We start from the raw sequence: 16,950 nt of genomic DNA, 5'->3' as shown, positions 1-16,950 counted from the left end.
AAATAAACAAGTTCAGCAAGGTTATAGGATACAAAATCAATATACAAAAAAATCAATTGCATTTCTAAACACTAGCAAAAACAATCTGAAAGTGAAGTTAAGAAAACAATTCCATTCACAACCATCAAACAGAATAAAAGAGGAATAAATTTAAGGAGATGTAAGACTTGTACAATGAAATATACAACGCATTATTGAAAGAAACTAAAGAAGATCTGATGAAATGGAAAGTCATCTCATGTTCAAAACATTTATGGGTGTATGTCAAAAGTGCATAGGAACAAACTGAAAGAGCTTGCAGTGGCCAAAGCTGGAGCTATTTGAGCAACAAATTGTGTTGGATTATAACTCAAGTGTAGTGTAAACACCCATGAGTCTACACTGATTTAAATTAATGATTGAATAAATAAACAAATGGGGAAGAATAGACAAATCTCCTGTGCAGAAGAATTTGAAATAATTGATGTAGATACTCTATCCTCAAGGAGAGTGAGACTAACTCCCTACTCCTTAAGTATGGGCTGTGCATAGTTAGTTCCTGCCAAAGCATACAGCAAAAAAGAATAATTTTACAGTGAAGTAATCTGACTAAACTATATCAGCCAGGTTATCAAGGTCAACATTAACAGTACGTACTTTCATGTTGAAAGTATGTACCCTTGATATGATGTGATGAAAATGGCAATTTACCTCTTTTGTCTTCCTTTCCCAAACTTATGACCTCAGTCTAATCATGAAAGAAACATCAGACAATTTGCAATAGAGGGACATCTTACACAATACCTGGCCAGTAATTTTCAAAACTGTCAAGCTTGTCAAAAACAAGGAAAGTCTGAAAAGCAGTCACAACCAAGTGGAGCCTAAGAAGACATGACAACTAAAAGTAATGTGGTTTTCTGTATGAGATCCTGGAACTGAAAAAAGGACATTAGGTAAAAACTAAGGAAATCTGAATAAACTATAAGACCTTAATTCATAATAATGTATCACTATTGGTTCATTAATTATAACAAATGTACCATACTAATGTAAGATGTTAATAATAGGGGAAACTGGGTGTGGAGTATATGGGAACTTTGTATTATCTTTTGGATTTTTCTCTTAATCTAAAACTGTTCTTTAATGTTGAATATAGTTAGCTGTGGGTAGCATAACTCGGGAGTGTGTGTCTCCTCATTTGGGGGAGAAGGTGAGATCTTTTTTTATTAAAGGATAGCTGCGTCTTATTAGATGGAAACAGTTGTTTTTTAGTTGCTTGAATGGTCAACAGTATGTAGAAAGATAAACACAGAAGCTGGGTAGAAAAACGAGTGGACAGTGCCAGTTTAATGCTTCATCTTTATCTTCATCATTTAATGCATCATCTCCAAATCCACCCTTCTTTGCCCTGCTTTGTGATATAAACATTTCTTCTTTGCCAGCTAAAGCAATGTTAGCCTTTGCCAGTAGAGGGTACTGGAGGGATGCTGCATGGCAACAGCAGCAAGAAGGCACCTCACTTCCGTTTTCCAGCTTTCCTTCCTTTTCACTGAGCACAGGAGCCAGTGGATTGGTGTGTGGATGGTCCAGACTCACCTCAGCAGCCCTGACTGACCGGCTCCAGCTTTGCACTCAGATCCCATTCTGCCCACCTGGCAGCCAATTCTGCAGCAGCGCCTGCTTTACCCCCAGGCAAAAGACCAGTTCCCACTTCCCACACCTTCTGGCCATCCTGGGCCACTTCTGCATACAAGCCCTGGTCCATGCCTCATGATCTGCCAGACAGATTCAGGCTTATGTTGCTTGAACCCAACTGGTGTTACACAGCCTCCCCTTGCAGACTACATCTTTCCCCTTCTGAACCACTTATTCATTCATTTGCTTATTGATCACTTACTAGGTGCCAGGCAGTGTTCTAATAAACTTTTGTGTACAGAAACCAAAACCCAAACCCAGTGATTTAATCACAAGGATGGCAGAGCTACAAAAGAATGTGCAGATTTGACAAGTCACTTATGCTAAAGTTAGAAGCATGAAAAGGAAGGAATGGGACCCTTGGACCTGGGATAGGGGTGTTTGTATTAAAGTGCTTCTGAAATTTGACCTTCCAGATTTCCCGGAACATTCCAGGCCAGCAGAGGAGCTCTTTCCTCCTAGAGAACAACTGCCCCTTGCAGACAACTCATCTGAGGCTGATGCTCTCCAGGTAATGCTTGCCCTCATCAGGATCCGCTTCTTTTACTTCTCATTGCCTCCACACTAGTAGCTAAGATAATTTCATCATGGTCTCACCAGGGCAATTCAGTGTTTTCCCAAGAGAAAACAGACCATTCACTGAAAGACTTGGCAGGACCTGGGTAATTAGCACTGGCACGATCCAGGGGAAGATATATTTGAGTGGATTTTGAGGGTGTTGGATGGAGGGCAGTATAACAAGGTAAGGCAGGAAATAATTCTTATGGGAGTATTCTCCTTCAAATCATGATTTAACATCCTGGCAAGAATACTTAGGAATGAAATGTTGTACACTTTCTTATTATGTTTTAATATTAGGATTCTAATTTGTTTACAAGAATTGGTCAAACATTAGATCAGATTTGTGTTGAGAATTTGCGAAGTCCTCCATCCAACAGTCTTGGGTCATAATCAGTCATTGTACCCTGGAGTTCACATTGAACTGAATGAAAGAAAAGATGATATTTCAAGAAGACTGAACATATTGGTTACCAACTGTAAAGTCATGTATGCTATCAAGATAATCCAAATCCAGTCCCAAAATATGAGGCTAATTATTGCATGCACCTTTAAAATGTATGCAAAGAGTTTTAAATCTCAATTGAGTTGGTCCTTGGCAGGAGGATGTAGTTGTCTTAGAGCCTTGTTGACGTGGGATGGCATGTTTACTTGTCAGAGTTGAAGATGTATATTTCTGTGATGAGGTGCAGTGGCTTCCTATGATCTTTCAGTCTTTGTGTCAGCAAAATTACAAGGTCAGTTAATAAAATATAGTCGGGCTATTTTAAATAACTTTATTCTTAAATTTAACAAGCTCTTATTAGAAATGCTTTGGTATCAATACAATAAAAATATGTTGGTTTCCCCCCCCAACTGAATCATGTCAAGTAACTGGAAAAGTTAAGAGTTTGTTCTCCCCAGCTTTTTTGGAATTTGTTTCAAATAATGACTACTGCTTATTCACATGGCTTAATATGGGTATAATTATAATTTTTTGTATCTCAGGAAAAAGAAACAAAATATCCAGAAGAGAAATTTGCAAATGTTTCTTAGTTTCTTCTTCAAAGGGTGTTTACGTAGATGGTACACCTCTCAGATAACTTTTTTCCCCAGCTTTGCCATTCTCATCCTTAAGGCTGCAAAATAAAGAAAAAATAGAGAGAGAGTTATGGGAAAAAAAGCTTTACTTTTCACTCTAAATGACCATTACATAGATTGCAGGAAAGTTTGAAACATACCTCAGATGATTTTATCCAACAATGTGAGCATTGTTTTAGTAGCATAAAAAGATAGTAGAAATAATAAGCTATGGTTAACTTAGGGAAGAAGCAGGTTCAGAACTAGAAGGAACCTATTTCTATAAAAATTAAAAGAGCAAACACAGCATAAATTGAGTAAATACAGGATTAGTGCAGAGTATCACTATTAGCCATAGATAAACAGCTATGAGTCAATGACTATTTTGTGCATATTTCTGAGCTATGTACTACTAAAGAGAAAAAAGCATTGACATAAACCCTAATTCATGATGGTTGGGTTATCTTTTAACTCATCAAACTTGGTTATCCAAGGGGCTTCATCCTTAGATATAGAATGGCAAGAACAAATTTTTTAAATAATGAAACAATACGAACCAGTATTTAGGAGTTGAAGTCATGATAAAATGTCTTTGTCAAGATATGTTATAAGTACTTTCAAAGGGCAAACTTATCTTTTTGAGAATATTTCACTGCTAATGGTATATTGGATGTAGAAACCATTTAAAAAATGTAGATTTAAAATTCATAACATTCCTCTGATGTTCTGGTATCATGCCATTAATATTTAAGAACAGAGTATAGTTGTCTCAGTCATGTTCCAAAAGTTGAGAGATGCTTTCAAGGCACTGATCATTACAGTCATGTGTAATATGGCCCAAGAACCAGCTATTTAACTGTTTGCAAAATTTTGTTTAATTAAAAAAAATCAAAAAGGGAAATCATGTTTTCTTATTTCACAGCCATATATTAGTTGTCTGTCAACAAATGAAATGACCCTATTTCTAAGAAGCTCTTTTTCACAAATACGAGAAGGTTGGGGATCTAATATTGTAAGAAGGCCATGGTCATTTTTATTTTCACTCTACTTATATGAAATGTTTTCATTTAAATGAAGTCAAGGAGCTTTATTTCCCTTGGAATTTTAAGGGAAATGATTATTTCCAGTGGCAGGATCAAGAATATTCCCTTGAACTTAGGACCAGCTGAGAGAATTTCCTTTGCTCTGTAGCCAGGAGGATGGTGTCGATTGCTGGGAGATGTCGGATGGTGAAACTGAAGGACAGGACTGTGCTTCCACAGCAAGAAGGCAGAAGGCAGAAGGCAAGTCTTTATAGGGTTTACTTTGAGATTTTTGGACCTCTATCTTGCCCATACCAAAAATGAAAGCAGAGGAAAAGTTCATCTTAAGGGACTTTTGAAGGTCTCTTTTAAGGCTGGGGCAAAATCCTCCTCCCTACAGTTACTCATCAACTTAGATTCAGTAAATCAGGCATAGCCAGCGTGCTGTGCATTTTCAATGAAGTTCTTAAAGGACATCCTGGATGTCTGCATCCTCAGGAGTGGGGTAATCCAGTAACTCACTGTCCCGTTTCTTAAGGGGGAAAAAAGAATTCTAGATTGTTAGAGTCTGTTATTCCTTTCTTTAGGCCTACGGTAAGTAGATGGTGTGAGTTCCAAGTAGATGTGTGGGGACACAGCTTTTGACAATGGGAAGGCCCCTTGGTGTAGCAGCTAAAAGACCTGAGTCATCAGCCCTCCTTTTTACTTCTCCTTTCTGTTTTCTCCGTTCTCTATCTCCTCTCCCCATAGCAATTCAGACGCATAGTTTTGGCTGGTTTTAACTTGAGGGAAGAGAGCTTGCCTCCTTACTCTCAGTATCCCTTGGCTCCTAATGGTTGCCACAGGTTGGCAATTTTGGCACCAATAGCTTTTGAATCCTCCGGAGCTGAGTTTCCCTACCTCTTCATCCTGAAATGCCATTGACATCTGTAAGAGGGGAGAACAGAGCTAAAAGAAGTACAAGAGTAGGTTGGTGAGGATTACCAAAGGGAGTCAACTGTCTGGCTGGTGGGGATAGTAGGGGAGTCCCAGTAAAAGCTTACAGGGGCCACTCGTTGGATGCATCTGGCATTGAGCCAGATGCTTTGAACATGATCCTGTTATATTTATTGATACATAAATAAATGGACATAAATTTGCCTAAATTTTCTTGTTGTGTCTTATCCTTTTCAAAGTTTTGGCTAAAAAATCTGATCCTTAGGGTCTCCAGGCTCCACCTTTTTCCACCTTTCTTCCTCCTTCATGTTCTTTTCCAAGTTAAAAATTGCTCTTAGGTCAGGCTTTGATAACAGCATTTACACTAAGAGAAAAGAGACTTACACTTATTAACTATTATGCCTACTAGGAATATTTATATTTAGTAGGGCACCTATACCATAAATAAAGGAATGGACTGAAATGGTGGATTTTCAAGTATCAATATGTAATTTTTGGGGGGGGAGGCGTTTAGAGGGAGAAGCTCAACCTAGTTGGTGCTAGTGAAATTGAAGTGCATAGGTGGCTATATATTCTATGAATATAGACATACCCTGAGGGCATATGTCAATATGATATACTTATTTTAAAAAACCCATTAAAAATATCAGTTCTGTAATCCACGTGGTGAACTGGAAAATGGGAATGTAAAATGATATCATAACAGAAGGCAAGGAATTTGGAGCATTCTGTTTATAAGATGATTTGATTGATAGTACAACATTTGTATTGTTACTTTGTCTGGAAAAGGTCTTCCTGTTTTCACTATTTTAGTTCAGTGGCATGATTAGTGTTGTCTGGAAACATTAGTCACTTCCTGTCTTTTTCTCTGGGATATATGTGTTGACATGGGTAGGGGAGAAGGAATAAGGGTGTTCGGGAGGAGCTGGCTAACATCCAAGTTAAAAAATAGGTTTTATAGTGCGTAACGTCACTGCTCTGGACCGTAAACAGCATGCTCCTCTTTTCTAAGTCTTCTGTGTTGTTGTTTAAAAAATGAATTTAAGCTGCAAAGTTTGATCATTCTCATAACAGAAAGGAGCTTTTAGTTTTATCAGGTTTCCGTTGTGGGGACACACCATTCAACTCTGATTTAGGAAGATAATATAAGTGCTCACTTACCAAGAGTTTAGAAATTCTTCAGATAATTAAATTTACAATATGTCTAAATTTACAAAAGGTATGTCTTTTAGACATACAAAAGTTATGTCTAATTTAACTACTTAAAAAATGGAAGAGGTCCATTTTATTGTATTATTGGCAACCTAAGACTGGGTTTCTCGGTTGCAGAGGAAGAATACTTCCTGAATGGTGCGGGTACTACCAACAGTTCTGTAGAATTATCAGGTTTTTTGATTGCTGGATTAGCTGGGACTCAATAGTTATTGCTTTTTAATGAAAATTCTTCTATTAGAACATTTAAAATTACTGTTCCTTTCAAAAATCTAGTACGTATGTCTGGGTAATTTGATTTATGTCTTTAGCTATTATAATTAATTTTATCAGCTATTATAATTAATTTTATCATATTCTTATTTATTGGTTATAAATAAGTAGAATACAATATTCAAGTGATAATAAAGAATCTAAAATTGATGAGCTATCAGTTTTGTAGAAAAGTGTTATTTTCTATTCAATGCTAAAAAAGCTAGATAGCTCTAAAACTTTACAGAGAATGAGAATATGTGGAATGCAAATATTTAGAAAATAAAAAAATAAAATTTCTAGGTTAGGGAAGACTATGTGACATTAAATGTTATAGATAATGTAGAATAAACTGATATTCTTTTTTAAAATGTAGAAAAGTTAAGGAAATAAAATTAATAAAATTATAAAAGTATAGAGAAACAAGATATAACAAAGTAATAAAATATCACATTGAAAATAAAATTTGTTTCTTGTTTTCTCTTGCAAAACTAAGGCAATTTGTTAACTTATGTAGGAAGTTTAAATCACAGAGACACAAAAAAAGAGCTGGCTTCGATTCTCATGGGAAAAGATCTAATATTGATGATCCAACATGATAGTAATTCAAATACATTCACATCCATACCATGCCAGAAGATGAATTTCAAGTTACTAAGGTCAATCAATGCAGTACCCAAATAAGGCAACAAATTTTTGTTTCACTTTCTTTATCTTTTGAAGTGACTTAATCACTTTGCTTATGATGATAACAGTTCATATCAGCATTAATAAAAAAATCTTAGCGTGTATTAGTTTATGAAGTGGTCAAAAAAAGCTGAAAGCACAAGGGTTTGGTAACAACACAAAGAGAAGATTATCACAGGACTAGACAGCAGTGACAAGCCTTGTCATTTTTGTTACCTGTTAAGGAGGGATCCTCAGTCCCATCTCCTGCTATCTGAACGTCAAGTGGAGAATGGTGGACAGGGCTGCCTAAGCTTTCTTCTTGCTCCTTCAGGGATATGGAATTTTTGTGGGGAGATTTATGGTTTGTGTTTTCATGGGGATTAACTTCCGATCTCTTTCTTGGAAGTGGTGTTGGTTTGGCAGGCTGGAAAACCTGACTGTAGGGAGCTATGGGATGGTAGGATAGTTTCTCAGCTTCTCCTTCACCCTCCTCCTCCTCCTCATCAATCACAACCAGCTCAGCGTGGATGACCCCATCATATCCCGTCAGAAGATTCTTTTCTTCCTCATTGTCTTCTGCCTGCTGATAACCCATGAAAATCATCGTCACGGGTTCTTTCTCATCCATGTCAGAAGGCAGGGAATGAACAATATTATATCTAATGTCTACCTCATCCTCCTGGCAAGTAGGTGAAGAACCCTGGCGTTCTGACTTCCCAACTAGTGCTTCGCTGGGACTCAGTCCCGCCTTTGGAGAGGAAGCATACCTGTCCTGCATTACATCTGATTCTTCCCAAGGAGTCATCAGCCTCTTCTGCTGGGTGTGGGGTGTCTTCTCTGCTTGTTGAGTCATTGACCGGGGTTGAGGTGTTGGCCGAATGGGACTGATGTGATTGAAGCTGTTGCCGCTCTCCTCTGAAAGTCCATTGTCCATGCTGCGTGTGGATCTATTCACATCATTACCCAGTCCATTAGCTTTAATCTTTATCCTTTCTTGAAAGTTTGGTCCAGGAGTTACCTTCTCTCTCTGTGGAGTTGTAGGTCTGCAAAATGGATTGGCATATACAGGCTCATGATACTCTGTTGGGGATTTAGAATTTCTCTCTGAAGCTTGTCTTAAAAGTTCCTCTACTTCAACTGGTGCCAGGCCGTCGGTGCCGTTGTATGCTGCACTGTGATTAGCGCTTACTGCATACACTGACTTTTGCCCATCGTCATAAACTTTTATCCCTGTACCTTTAAAGTCATCTGATGGGAGAGGTATTGAAGACAGGACTGTACTTTCTCCGGTCTTCAAGTCTTTTTCAACTTTGATTTCCATGGCATACAAAGCTGTTGAGAGACAAGTTTGATCCCTGATTTAGTTAACTTTTTCTCTTGTAAACTAGCTAGCTTTCACAGTGTTTATTTTTATATTAAGTATACCCTTTGTGTTCTTTTATGAGATGTCTTTTTAAAATTTCTGATTTTATTCATTAATTATATAATGACTAATAGTTTAATGACATGGGTTTTTATGTAAGGATGTATGAAATTACTGAAAAAATGGAAAGGATTGAAGAAGAGAAGCTGATTGGAGAAGAGAAACTGACGTTTCCTAACGGTAAGGCTTTTCATTGGGGAACCAGAAGATATCCCCTTTCTAATGAATAAATCCAACGCAACAGATTTACATTCTTTACATTGCTCAGGAATCAGATCTTTTTTTTAGTGAGGAAGAATAAGTCACTCTGTGCATTACTGTAGATAAAAGGCCAAGCACTGTATATTTTATTGTTACAGCCTTGCTGCACAGGCCAGCAGCCTGTTGAAATTAGAGAGGAGTGTTCTAAAATTTTCCCAACTGGGAGGTTGTTAAATGTAGAACTGGTATAGAAGAGGGAGGGAGTAGGCTAGAATCACATGCTTCTCATTTTGCCTTATGTTTCTTTTCATTTTCACTCCCATTTTTAAGAAGGGCTAAAAATAGAGCAATATCAGCTATACTAAAACAACTGAACTGGGGAGAACTGGTTGATTTTGGGGAAGTTGAAATCTGCTTCATGTCCCTGGCAGGATCCTGAGGGCTGTGATTTTAACTGGCAGAGTAAAGCTAATGGGATCCTGGGCAAAATGACAACGTTGTACTGCCTGCTTTATTTTGTGCTCCCGCCTTCCTCTTTGAATGCATCTTGCATGTCATCTCTCCTCTGTAGTGCAGTGGTTCTTGGCCTTCCCTGGCTACCCAAATAAAACTGCAGCACCTTCACCCACACTTGCCCTATCCCCCTTCTCTGTTTTATTCTTCTCTTTAGCATTTTCACTTCCTAATGTATTTTATTTGTTTACCTAATTTTTAATCTATTTCCTCCTTTAGAATGCCAGCTCTATCAGGGCAGAGATTTTTTGTGTTTTATTCATTACTGTATTCTTAGTGTGAGAACTGAGCTTGGCATAGAGTAGGGGGGTTCACTGAATATTTGTTGAATGAATGGATGAATGAATGACTACTTCCTGCAGATAGAGTGTAGCTTCTCTTTTCACTCTAAAATTCAAAGGTTCCCTCTCTGCCCCAATACAAGCCTTCATTTTCCCTGGGGCTTTGAAGTATTAGTGTCATGCAAATCATTCCCACATGGGGGTAAATAATGCCGAGCCTTCTCAAGGGGAATATTTTCACTTCATTCATTTCATTTCATTTTATTCTAGTGTCTACTACATGGAATATGTTGGGAGAGATATTTTTGAGCAGGGGAGCTTTGCTTTAAGAGCTTTTGTCTCCCTCAGGCCTTTATCTTCCCTGTTCTTACCTAGTTTGCTGGGGAATGAAATGCATAGAATAAATATTGTAACCCCATTATCCCTACTTTTGTAAGTGACTCACATACCTCATGGAACTTTGTAAAATGGACCATTGCTTAATCTGGAAGGATAGAATGTCACAGCAAGTTGCTAATATTTGATGTTGTAAAATCTGAATTTGAGAACCTACCATTGAAGACAGATTTTTCGTATACCTTTTCTATTTTGTTCATCATCTTCTATTCCTTCATTTCTTTCCTTCCTTAATCTGGAAGGTATGTAGGATTTTGGAAGGTCAGGGATATTAGCATAGATGTCTTCAATTGACTCTGTAAAATTAATATTAATTTAAAATATATTTAGAATATATTTACAATAAAGGGAAAAATTTCAGTGGGCTTATCAAAAAATATTTTAGTTAGACATAGCATAGGCTGCTCAAAAACATACCTCCTGATGTTTCTTCCTTTTCCACCTTCACAGACTATAAGAAAAAAGAATTCTCCATGATTAATACAGTTTAAAAAATAAATTCTAAATGTGGATATACTTTGAAGAATTATATACTATTTGTGGAATCACTTTGGGAGGGATTCAGTTTTGAAATTAGCTAATGCCTACCCGTATTATGTCTTCTGTTGTCCTCTCAACTGATTTTAGTTTCTTTAAAATTGCCTCTTCATTGGTAGAGATTTGCAGTTCAGCTTTTTCAAGATCTTGGATCTCTTTCTCAAGTCTGAACAAAAAGATATACTTTATATTACTTAAGACAGTACAAATACAGAGCTCTCAAATATATATTCCCCATATACAAACTTTACTTGGAATATTGAATGAAAGTATCCAGATACCTTCTAAGAACTTAGCATCACACCAAACATCACATTAAGTACATAGAAGATACCCAATACCTGACTTTGGCTTAACAATTTTCAATTAAAGTTTTTTATTTTTTATTTTTGACAAAGGGGATTCTTAGGTAAAATATTTGACCCTTGGTCCCATTTTCTTCATTGCAACTACTAATGTTACTTCCACATGAAACAGAGATTTCTTTTACAAAGAGACTTAAGTTTAAAGTTGGACCAAAAGGAATGGTCCATCTGTCATTTTCCTGTAGATTGCTAATTTTTCTTACACAAGTTTTCATATAAATTGTTTGGAGAAAACATTATAATTTTATTTTCTAGCCAAGCAACACTTTGTAACATTATAATTATTAAATTTGATTTAAAATCATAGCTATTTAACACTTAAAAACCCTGCATATCCTAACATTGAGAATGATACTTCATTTTAATTTCACAGTTTTCTAAAAGTTGTACCATATTATACTCAGTAGAGTGAAGAGATGAGAAATGGACAAAATCTAGTACAGTGGCCTCAGCTGCTGCTGTTTATAGAGACTACTTTTCCTAGAAAAAAAAAAAAATGTTATCACATGGCCTGACAAAGTATAAGGGAACTCCTAGGGACAGAAACAGACATTTGAAATTAGATTGTTGCTTTCTGAGCTGGTATCTAGACTAGTTTAGAGCTGCATGTCAGATTCAAGTTAATTCCAGGGTGTGGCATCGTGACCTCTATCCTGGATAAAAACACACAACCACCAGCATTCACAAAGTTAGTAAAGCTGGCCCTCGGCAGCCATGAAACACATGTAGTTTCTCAGCCAAATACTCTGAGCTCTCAAATCAGCTGCCTCAAAGGATGGCTGCTTAGATATAGCAGCTAGTTCAGGAGATGACAGCTGTGGGTATTAGTGTCAGCTAAGATAATTGTCAGCTTTTTTGACTTCCTTCTTTAAGATGGTCATGCATCTGGCAGCTCAAAATTCCTGTGCTACTGTCACACCAATAAAAGTCCAAGCTATGGTCAAGCAGATCATTCTCCTACTTATTGCTTTCGTTTCAAAATTCTGACTCTCCTGCTGCCTCTGGCTGTTGGTAGTTGGCTGTTTATAGCTGAGGAGGTTTTCTTGCATATCACAGAACTCCAAGTAAAATGCAGTACCTCCGGTTTCTTAGAAGTTACTGAGATGTGACGCCATTCTATTAAATTCCCTCCACATCCATGGAGCACATTTGCCCATCAGTAGAGTTGTGGGGATATATGTTGGTTGGTACAGTAGAAAGTTCTATACTGAAAGTGATCTATCTGGATTATTCTGTTTCTGCTACTCACTACTTGTGAGAGCCAATTCTTTTAAATTGCCTGAAACTCAGTTTTGTAACACGTACAATGAGAATATAGCACCTGCCTTACTTTATACAGAAACACGGTAAAGCTAAGAAGCAGTGATGTATTTGAAAGCACATTACATATAATTGATATCAGATGTAAATGTTATTATGGTATAATTATCAAAGGTTTTCTGCAATACCCCATGTCTACTCCATGTCCTGTTCTGCAGGGTCCTTTACCTGACAGCATGTTAGAGACAGTCTAATGAGGGGCTTTTGGGTAGAAAACAAGAAGGTTCAAGTCATTGCTGTATAAAGCTCTGGGACCTCAGGATCCAGCTGTGGAACCAGGCGGACCTGGGTTTGAATTCTGGTTCATCTGTCAAGTTCCTGGGTGACCCTAGACAAGTCACCAGGCCTTGCTAAGTCTCATTGTCTTCATTCATTCATTCAAAATGTTTGTTTAGCATCTACTTTATACCAGGCACTCTCCTATTTGCTGGGTTATAACAGTGAACAAAACAGAGTTCCTGCCCTCAAGGAGTTTACATTCTAGTGGACAACACACTAACACAGGGGCCGGCAAATAGTAAATACTTTAGGCTTTGCAGGCCACATTTGGTTTCTGTTGCATATTCATCTTTCATATTTTCCCTTTTATAACCTTTTAATAATATAAAAACCATTTCTAGCTCATGGCTATATAAAAAGTAGGCCAGGGCTAGATTTGCCAACTCCTGTAAATGTTGTGTGTGTATGACCCAGGATCAAATCTAGCCCTGGACTTTATATATATACATATGCGTATATATACATATATATACATATACACATCTCATATATACTTATAAACACACATATATACAAATATATATACATAATAAACAAATATGTGTATATGCACACATATATACATTTATTTATGAAGAAAAATGTTTCCATGAAAAAAGTAGCATAAGGACTACAAACAGAAGAATAAGGGAGACGGAGAGTGCCTGGGGAGGGGGCTCTATTTTACAGAGTGTGGTGATGGGGAGTCTTTCTGACAAAGTGTCATTTGAGTAGAGATTGAAGGAAATGAGGGAGGGACACACAAGGGTGTCGGGGGAGTGTGCTTCATAGAGAGGGAAGAGTAATTTCAAAACTTGAAATGAGAGGCAAGGGAATAAGGAGGTGAGTGGTGAGAAATAAAGTCAGAGAGGGGGTAGCTGCCAGATCATAGGGGGCCTTCTGCATGGTAAGGCCTTTGGGGAGCCTTTGGGAATTCTGAGCAGAGGAGAAACATGCCAAGACATGAAATTTAAACAATTACATTGGCTGCGGTGTTGAAAATAGACTGGAGGGGGGCAAACATGGAGGTCTTAGTTGTTGAAATAATTCAGACGAAGATGGCTTAATCCAGGGTCCTTGCTGGTAGAAGAGTGAGAAGTGATTGGATTCTGGAAATATTTCAAAGGAAGAGCTGCCAGGCTATGTCGATAGATTACATATGAGAAGTGACAGAAAGAGAGATGTCAAGGGTGATTCCAATGTTTGTAATCTGAATAATTGAAAAAATGTGAATGCAATTGACCAAACTAACCTGGGAAGGAGAAGGAAGGAGCTTGGTGAGGACATGTTAAATGTGAGACAGTCAAATGGTGATATGGAGAGGACAGATATAAAAGTTGGGAGCTCAGTGAAGTCTGGGTTTGAAGATATAAATTTGGGAGTTGGTATTTATAGCCATAGGAGTGGATAAGATTTCCTAGAAAATTAGGGATTCCAAGGACTGAATCCTGGGGCAATTAAGCATTTAGAGGTCTGGGCAATGTTATCTACTTCGTAAGGTTTAATAAGGAATAAAATAAAAGAAATAGCGAGCACTTGGCAAATGCTAGTTTCCTCCTGTCTCTGCCCTTTTCTATTCCTGGGGCACAGAGATAGAACTCTTGGTCTGCCTGGGCAATTACATCTCAGGGAAGTATGAAATGCACTGGTATTGGTAGTTGTTTTCCTCTGTAGAGAGGCCCATGCCTAACGTAATGTCATGTAGTTCTCATGAATATCTTTAGACTAATATGGTAAGAATATGAGGTTGAAAGCCTGCTAACCTCGTCAGAGTATCTGCTAATGAATGTTTTCGAAGGTTTTCAAGTCCTCAGTGAAAGCTGAATTAATATGAGGTTGTCATCAAATGACACATCATGATATGTTTGTGAAAACAAAATAGAAACAAACACACACCCCTTTTCTCTTCTTTATAACTTAGTTACAACCAACTCTTCATTAAATAGGTTAATAAGGAAGTATCTTGGTCCTAATTACTTAGAATTGCAAAATTCTGCCAGGAGATGCTTACTGATATAGAGCATTTCTTAAAATTCTCACTTCAATATGCTATTTTTATATGTTGATTTGATACTTCTGTATATTATTTGTGGATAACATAAATATTATTAAGAGAAAAATGTTAGACTTTTTTGTCTGACAAAGCTTTCTAAAAGATTAGAATGTCAGTGGAAGTAATGGGAGACCTAGGAAATAGTAATTGAAGATAAGGAACCGGCTTCTCTCTAGTCTACCCCCTCAGAAGACCAGAACTCAGAGGGGCAGGCACTGTGGTAGCTCAGCAGTAGAAGAAGAGGTCTCACAACCTCTACACCAGATGATGTACCAAGTTTTTGAGGAATGAGGATTCTTAAGGAACATAAAACAAAAATTACAACTGGTAGGTAGGTGCTATCTTTGTATAATTAGTACAGTGGGTCTCAACTGATGGCAGTTTCCTCTCTGAGGTCATTTGGCAATGTCTGGACACATTTTTGGTTGTCACAGCTTGAGAAGTGCTACTGGCATCTAGTGGGTAGAGGCTGGGGATGCTGCTAAACATTCTAAATGCACGGCACAGTCCCCCACAACAAAGACTTATCTGGTTCAAATAGTCAATAGTGCTGAAGTGGAGAAACACTGGGCACCTAATACAGTGCCTGGTGTAGTATAGGTGCTTGATACATGCTTTACAAGGGATTTTGAAATATCTACCTCTGGTATATTTTTACTTTTTCCTCATTATTTCTCTCTTCCATTTAGCTGTAATATAGAATCCAAACTTATTATTTTTTGAATAGAATTTGATCATCCTATTTTTATTTAAAATTATCGTTCGGGTTCACTTGATTTTCAAATCTCTCTCTCTATATATATAAATATATATGTATTTCCTGGCTCAGTGACCATTCATAATTGAGAGTATACTTAACCCTGATTTGAAGCTCCAAAAATGCAGGGAATTCCCTGGCGGTCCAGTGGTTAAGACTCCGTGCTCTCACTGCTGAGGGCCCAGGTTCAATACCTGGTTGGGGAACTAAGATCCCACAAGCCGTGTGGTGCAGCCCAAAACAAAACAAAACCAAAAAAATGCAGGGCTTAAATTAGGGCCTCATATCCAATCCTTTTCCAAAGGTTTCCGGTGGAGAGAAAATTTAGCAAGTATAAATGAAGAATTGGGGAAATATATATCTATATATCTGTATGTGTGTATAGGTACATTCATGTATACACATATATGTATGTCTGTATTTTTGTGTGTGCATATATAAAATTTTAGTTTTACATATAAAAATATAAATTTATGTGTATATACATGCATATGTAAAACTAAATTTTTTTTACTTGGAAAGCTTTGGGTAGGTCGCTGGGGGATAACTCTCTAACTTTCACCTGCTTATCTCTCAGCTGATGGGTTAGAATTTCCATAAGTGCTACCACCCCCATCTCTAGAAGGTATTACCTTCCCAAATGGGAATTAAGCTCCTAGAAATGCTGATTCAGTTTGGCGAGAAACAGGCAGCAGAGAATGAGAAATATCCTTCCTGGTGCCTCCTGGGCTGTTAGGTGGGGTCTGATGGATGAGTTAGTACCTCTCTCAGTTTCTGAGAGATGGTGAGCAGGCATCATGTGCCAATTTAGATAAGCAAAGTACATGAAAAAGGATTTGTAATGCTATCCATTATTGGAATCTTTCTTCTCCTTGCTTATTTGCTGGAGAAAAAGAGGGTTATTTTCAAGAGCTCCCTAGGTGAAAGCAGGTAGCTTTCATTTCATGCACTGTTCTAGTAATAATTTTCCTTAATCATCATGAGATAATATCCCCAATCCAATTCTAACACGCAAGTTATTGTCTTAGAAAAAGGACAGCACATTAACGCTGCATGCGCCAAGAAAGGGTTATTTCAGAAGGCAATTTTTCTGCTGCTAAGGGTCCATTTATCTCTTTCAGTTTTTGGTGGTGTTAACAAGGACTAACAACCTGACGGAGTTTGCTATTAGGCGCCAAACAAACGAGAAATCAAGAGAAAAAATTCAAAAGTTTATGCCCTACCTTACAGTATTTCACTTGTTAGCAATTATAACAACATTTAATATGTACTGCGTATTTACACCGTACCAGGCACTGGCCTAATTAGTCCTCACAACAACCCCCATGAGTACTGTTATTAGTTCCTTTCAACAGGTGAGCAAACTGGGCACCTAGAAAGACAACTGGTCCAGAGGCTTACAGGTAGCCTGTGACAGGATGGAATTTGAAATCAAGTCTCCGCCAATAGAGCCTGAGCTCTGAA

At 37.6% G+C, this 16,950-nt stretch overlaps 1 protein-coding gene across 2 annotated transcripts in view; it reads right to left on the bottom strand.

Moving 5' to 3' along the window:
• Positions 1-2,994: 2,994 nt before the first annotated feature.
• The window catches only part of PALMD (palmdelphin), a 53,763-nt gene continuing 39,807 nt past the window's right edge, over positions 2,995-16,950 (bottom strand). For both annotated transcript variants that reach the window (XM_007169541.3, XM_028163323.2), the window contains exons 4-8: positions 10,785-10,899; positions 10,614-10,647; positions 10,379-10,492; positions 7,617-8,714; positions 2,995-3,350 (exon numbers count right to left, since the gene is read on the bottom strand). In XM_007169541.3, the coding sequence (XP_007169603.2) occupies positions 3,307-3,350; positions 7,617-8,714; positions 10,379-10,492; positions 10,614-10,647; positions 10,785-10,899 (1,405 nt within the window). In that variant the 3' untranslated portion in view covers positions 2,995-3,306. The remainder of the gene's footprint in view (positions 3,351-7,616; positions 8,715-10,378; positions 10,493-10,613; positions 10,648-10,784; positions 10,900-16,950) is intronic.

This window comes from Balaenoptera acutorostrata, chromosome 1 (genome assembly GCF_949987535.1).
Source record: "Balaenoptera acutorostrata chromosome 1, mBalAcu1.1, whole genome shotgun sequence".
Taxonomy (NCBI): domain Eukaryota; kingdom Metazoa; phylum Chordata; class Mammalia; order Artiodactyla; family Balaenopteridae; genus Balaenoptera; species Balaenoptera acutorostrata.
The sequence above is the reverse complement of the archived record's forward strand: the minus strand, read 5'-3'. Positions and strand labels throughout refer to the sequence as shown.